The sequence below is a fragment of the Pyxicephalus adspersus genome, unplaced genomic scaffold, assembly GCF_032062135.1.
Source record: "Pyxicephalus adspersus unplaced genomic scaffold, UCB_Pads_2.0 Sca1258, whole genome shotgun sequence".
In the NCBI taxonomy this organism is placed as follows: domain Eukaryota; kingdom Metazoa; phylum Chordata; class Amphibia; order Anura; family Pyxicephalidae; genus Pyxicephalus; species Pyxicephalus adspersus.
Genome location: NW_027318265.1, coordinates 1 through 6,727, shown reverse-complemented (window position 1 = coordinate 6,727; position 6,727 = coordinate 1). Strand labels below are relative to the sequence as shown.

The window sequence follows — 6,727 nt, the reverse complement described above, 5'->3', positions numbered from 1 at the left end:
AAAACATTGCTTAACAGGTTTAATGGAACTGTAATAATGTAAAAAAAAAAAAAAAAACGTATCAAGTTTCATAAGGTAAATTGGGAAGACAGAAATGGACATACGTTTCATTCCATCTGCTAGACGAGCCATGATTTCCCGACTGTCTTTTAGAGAAAGGCACTCCATTAAATAACTGAAAATACATAAATAGATTTGTTACTAAAGTTCTATTTTACACATTAAAGTCTTTATTAGTATTTTTAAAGTATTTATGTAAATTAAAATACAGTTTAGGAGAATTCAACCAGATTACACCTAAAAAGCACAACTAACATAACCCCAATGCAATTTTAGAAACCAGGTGTGGGGTTTTTCTGTAGTAAAGAAATGCTCAGGGGTAGCCAGGCCAGCCCCAGTACTCAGACATAAGGTCTACATATCCTGAATTGGGAGATACATTTACATTTCTTCAATGCAGGTGGAGAGCAAAAGACAATTGTACTTTACTTCAGAAGTAAAGTTATCCTTTAAGAGTTTAGAAAACTCTCATTGAGCTTGATATATTAAAGATCTCCAAGGCTGGAGGGAATACACTTTCATCAATGAAGCTGGTGTGCAGATCGGCTATTTTGGTTGTGTGCTCGTAGATTGCTTGACACATGGGGAAGCATTTCTTAGCACATATTCCTTTACAATATCAGGCAATGCTGCATTTTATAGAATGACACATGACAACATACCTCTCCATACTAATTCCTGCTCTTGAAGCACTGGATAAGATTGCAGTAAGAGCGATTACTGATGGTGTAAACAGTAGGCAAGCATCAGTCAGAGCAACTCGACTCAAGAAGTCATCTGCCGACTTCCTCAACATTTCTGGATTATCTAGCAAGGGATAACGTGTCTGAAAAGTAAAAGTATATCTGGTCTGTAATATATGTGTAATGCATATAATATCACATTCCATAGGTCTTAGGATCACATAATACCATGGAACAGATATTCCTCTGGGCCTGTTCATGTTACCTCTGTCATGTTGTATGGACATAAATGAAAATAATTACCACATCCACAAGATTTTTCTACACCAGCATGAAAATTTTATTTTTTCTTATCATATTTTCCTAAAATTAAAAGGTTATAAACCCTTTGTCCAGTCATGTTTGTGCACAACTGTAGCTGACCAGTCACAAAAGGTAAATCAAAAATTATCAGAGCAAAAAATGAAGGAAAATTCTCCAATGGGGACAACTGTTCCTGTGCTAAATTCAGTCAGGGATTCTGTTCACATCAAGTTCTGGCACAATAACCTCACAAGGGTTTTAACATTGCTTTTCCCCAAAAAGAGAACTCCCATCTTATATCCTTCTGTCGAAGGCACCTTGTATTTAGGTTTGCAAATTTTACAGACCCTACACTGTTGGATGACAACAAGAATTTCCTGCCTTTACTATGCTAGTTGCTGATCATATTATATATATGGCAGCCACCAACGTAGTATCAGATTGTTGGCTAGAGAAGCCTGCACCTGACCTCAGAAATGACTGCACTTGCTTTTCACACATATCTATTTTCCTTTTGTGTTTCACATTTATAACGTACTACATACCAGTGTAACAGAGGAAATATGTTCTCATAGTACCTTTAAATCGATTAAGTATCCTTCAAAAGGTCGGTAAGGGTTGTGCACTATAAGGTGGAAGTTCAGCTGTTGGATCAGCAGCAGTTCATACTCCAGAATCTGTTCCAGGATTTTATCTTGAGCATCTGAGTCTTCCGGAAGGTTGCCAACAAACTGCTTGCTAGATACATTAAATTCATCTACTTTACATGCCAGGAATGCACAGGTCAGCCTTAAAAATAAAAAACAAAAGAGGAGAAAATACAAAAATACAGAGCTAATCTGGCAAATGACTAAATATTGCTGTGCTCTGGTTTTAAAAACAGGAACAATGTAAAAAGGACAACCAGCCTTTCCATGTGCTGCACTAGGTGTTCACGCCAATCACATGCCTGGCACTATTCCAAACATCTAAACACTGGCTAAGACCTGACATTAGAAAGCCACATAACAGGATGCACTCTTTTTTACAATAATCCACTGGGATCCCACATTTTGCATCTCATTTTGGTCAGTGAAGCCATCCGTCAAAAGTATGAGTCAATAGCAAGGATCTAGCACTGAATTTAAGAAATATCTAATTCCGCATCAACTACACACGTAAGGGGTTCAGGGTTAGAAAGTATTACCAGTCTTGCAGAAATAGGTCATGTGACTGAAGCTATATACCATTGACTTCAGGGAAGATTTGACTTTACATCTGCTTATATTTTGCCTTTTTTTCAGTTGTTCCAAATACAGATGCTCCCCAAGTTACAATGGCTCGAATTACTATGCCGATACTGAAGTTTCGCGTGGAAGGCAAAACGTAACACTGTATGCGGTACGAAATTTTGGGAATGATCTTGGGATGTACGCATCTCTTACTAGCAATTGACAAAATTACCGTATACAGTTCTGCAATACTGATCAACATCCTAGGTGGGTTAGGCCAGTTTCCAATTTGGATATTTTAAAGTTACAACAGGATCATCATAACGCATCTCTATCGTAACTCGAGGACTACCTGTATGCAAATATCAAAATGCTCGATGGGGTTGATATTAGTTTGGAGAAATGGGCATTTCAGAGGGCAGGGTGCATTTGCATGCTTATTTTTCTAAGTAGTGCCCACATGCTCTGTCAGGTTTCTTTAATAATTACTAATAGGCAATGAATAGAAGCTGCAGAAAAGCTACAGCAAGGCTGGATGTCCCCCAGTCTGAAGATAAAGACTCTATTTGACTTGCTGTATAGCTCTGAATTGTGAGAATTGCACAGTGAAATCACAGTAAGCAAGTATTTTTGTAATTTTAGTAAAAGGACAGAAGTCTGTAAAACTGCTAGGCTGAAGGGAAGGCTGGAGCTCTCATATTCACATGAAGTTGCAGGACTGGAATGGAGCATCCACCAATGCCCCACAAATGGTAAATATGTGGAGTGGGCATTACCACCTTCCATTTATTCCTGGTTAGAGGACAGAATTTACTGTCAATCATGGCAAAAAGCCAGCCATATCCTTATCCATGCACACTACTCCCAGCTATGGCTCCCCTCTTGAGGGTACACTTTGGCTTGTCAAACTGAATCAATAAAGCATGAGAAAAATAAAAATGAGACTACCAAGACAACACATGGCAGCTATAGCAATACATAAATGATATGTGAATAACATATTCCATAATACCCTGACACTCATACAGTGTACAAAATGCTGGATCACCTTGACTAACCAAAGCTTTGATTTCAATTCTGTTACTGAGAGGAAGTCTTACAGGTCCCTTGTTCTTTTACTAGATTCATACTATGTGAACAGACACACAAAAATACCCAGCTAATGAATTCCATAAAACATTGATTAGTGGCTTACATGATTATACGTGGACGATGTTCCATGACTGAATTATTCAGGTAAAAGCGTTTAAAATACATACAAGCTGTCCCCTGAAAAAATAAAAAGGAAATATTAACACAAAGAGGAATCAACACATTTGTGCAAAAAAACTATACAATGGGGTCCATTGATAAAACAATGAATCGGGCATTCACCTAAAACATTCCCCGGGGGAGAATCTTACGGGTACATGGGTTTCAATGATAGTAATTGATTCTAATCCAGGGAATGTTTCAGTGAATGACAGATTCACTGCTTTTTAAATAGACACCACCCAATGTGTTACTGACTTCACAACATGCTACATTACAAAGGCCTTGTTTATAAATCTATACCAGCTTGTTCACACTGGTCCATTAGAACACCCAATATGCATGTGTTATAATTAGGAGAATGCCTCACGTGGGCTTTGTACTACTTATTGCCTGTTAAAACTGTTCATTAAATTATTGTTTTGTTTTTTTTTTCTATTTAAAGTTCTTGTCCAGTTAGCATTGCTTGGTTACTGTACTTAGTTATGATTTTTGTACACTTTTTTGTTCTATAAACTATAATCTTTGCCGCCGGGTTTTACCATAGAACATGACTACTTAAAAAATACATCACAACAGCCAGTCATAGGTGTGATCGGCCCTGTGGCACAAGTTAATAATTTTAGTTCTTTTCATTATTTTCTGTATAATAATTTCATTATTTACTGACCATCACTGCTGCAAATAACAGTCATCATGGTAATGCTGTAGCTCAGGGGTGTCAAACTCAAATACACAATGGGCCAAAATGAAAAACAAAGAGGTTTTGCTTCACATCCAATCCTGAAACAAGCCTTTAATAGAAAAAGAGGCATAAGACTTTTTTTGTAATTTAAGAAAAAAATCTTTTGCCTCCTTCTCTATTTGTATCCTTCTGAGTTAAATTGCAATAGTAACCTTTTTGCACAGACTAACAATAATATTAGTTTTCTTCTATGAAAATCCAACCATTTAAGTACATGCCAAGGAAAAGTACAGCTGAGGGGGAGTGCTAGAAATGGTAGAAATAGGGCCGCTACTAAAATTCCCAGCATTACTTGCGTCTATAAAAGTCCAATGCGGAGCCACGCATAGGTAGAGAGCCCGCTGGTCTATAGACACGAGTTATGCCAGGAAGTGTAGTAGCGGCGCTATTTCAATGAAGTGGAGGGCCAGATGCAGTTCATATTAACGATTTCTTTGGGGGGGCAATAAAAAAAGGATGTTGAGGACCAGAGTTTGACACGCCTGCTGTAGCTGATATATTTAGGACAAAATTGAGCCTGAAACTTGTGTGTGATCATCAAAAATATATCTCCATAAAGAGCATACAAATCATAATCTTAATAAAATGAACAGCAAACAGCCGAATAGATACATCTGTCTGACTAGTGCTGGATTTATAGGCTGATCATTCACAAATCCATAATTTCATTCTTGGTACTTACCAGGACAGATTTAGGCATTGAGGGTTTGAAGGCATTGCAGAAATCCACCAGTTTCTTCTCATAGTACTTGCAAATAATCAACTCTTCGTGAGGCTCCACATTAAAGATCTCAACCAAGTGTGCCTGTAAGTCACATTTCACACATTTATTAAACATATACATGTTTTTTTATACCATACACACTGGATGAAATAAAAAAATAAGTGTCTATAATGCTAAATGACAAAGCAACACCAGCAGAACCTTTTAGTTGGGTGTACCACCCAGCACTTTTCAGTAACCACACGGCTGTTTTTGGGTGGTTTCTGAAAAGTTGGATCACGATACAGAAGTCGCCTCCTGCTTACAGCTTACTCCCCCCCAGCTAAAAAAGGTTTCTGGTGAGAATACTGATGAAGATATATATCATGTAGGTCATGTATAGAAAATATGGAAAAAAAAAAAAAAGTGGACCACCAGGAGGGGGAGATTTTTAGGCAGAAGATATGTGCAAAAAAAAAAAAAAAAATAACACTGTATGGAACTTGCAGCATGCATTGTAGAGCATGCATTTGTGACATTGCCAGGAATAGACCTAGATGCCAAGAACAATATAACCTCTGCATGCACAGGAGCATCATCATCAGTGACTACCCAATGCCCATTAAGGAAGAAAGTTGGCAGCTGGTGAAGATGGCAGCTTCAGGCAATACAACAGTGACCAGTTCCAAGCAGGGAGCTTAGAAATAGGTAAGTGTGCCACAATAGACAAATATGCTCTGTATACTTGTCAATTACAGAAAAGGCTCACCCACGACATCAAGAGTTTTAGTTCTGCTTTAAGATGAAACCATGAAAGCACGTTTGACAAAACAAATATTCCCTTTCAGCCAATAAACACAAAATAACAAAGTTTTATGTGGAAAGTCAGTGACCTCTTGTAGTGAAAGTTGGCTGCACTTTACACCTAAAAATAGAATAAAGCCCCATCATTAATATTCTATCTAGGTTTTCCACGTTCCTATTCAAAACATATTTCCATTATTTTCCAACTTGATTCTTATTACAATATTACTCAGTGGTCCTGCCATGAAGGTCGTTGTACATGAATGTTATAGAGTGATCTCTTCTAGTCTCCCTGCTGCTTTCCTGATTTGTCATCCAGCCATCTGATGGAAACCACAACAAGCCATGCTGGTGCTCTATAGCATTGTCTGCTAATTGAAGAAAAAAAAGGAAGAAAAGGGTTTTTTTTTGGCCAATCAAAATACAATGTGCTTATAACAAATCATAGAAAGTGTAACCTATTATATACAGCAGTAAAGTACAAACACAGATTTAGGTTATTAGTCTTTTCCAATAATGTCATGGGATATAAGACCATAAAACTAGACATAGATATTCCCTGAATATTTTGAAAAAGAAAGTCTCTTAACCCGACGCGTTTTGATGACTGGCTTCTTCAGGGGATGTGAAGAGATTGTTTAAATAACTGTATATTGTAATATAATACAACATTCTTCAAATTATGTTCTAATAATATATAATAATAATGTTGTAACAAATAAAATAATTTGAAAAATGTTGTTTATTATATTTCAACATACAATTTTCTTAAACTATTTCTGCGCACCCCCCGAAGAAGCCAGTCGGCGAAATGTGTCTAGTTGAAGGAAGTTATATTTCAAAATACTCAGGGAATATCTATGTCTAGCTTTATGGTCTTATATCTCATGATGTTAACCTCCCTAGCGGTATTCCCGAGTGTGACTCGGGGTGGAAAAAATTGCAAAAAGCGGTAATCCCGAGTCAC

The 6,727-nt window shown here is 37.3% G+C and overlaps 1 protein-coding gene across 1 annotated transcript; it reads right to left on the bottom strand.

Annotated features, from left to right (window-relative positions):
- Positions 1 to 58: 58 nt before the first annotated feature.
- LOC140321196 (cyclin-H-like) lies at positions 59 to 5,228 on the bottom strand (the record flags this gene model as incomplete). Its single annotated transcript, XM_072398046.1, has 5 exons — positions 4,936 to 5,228; positions 3,453 to 3,526; positions 1,625 to 1,835; positions 723 to 886; positions 59 to 175 (listed from the first exon to the last, which is right to left on the bottom strand). Coding segments are annotated over exons 1-5 (728 nt in total), but the record flags the coding sequence as incomplete, so codon positions are not given.
- Between the last annotated feature and the right edge of the window lie 1,499 nt (positions 5,229 to 6,727).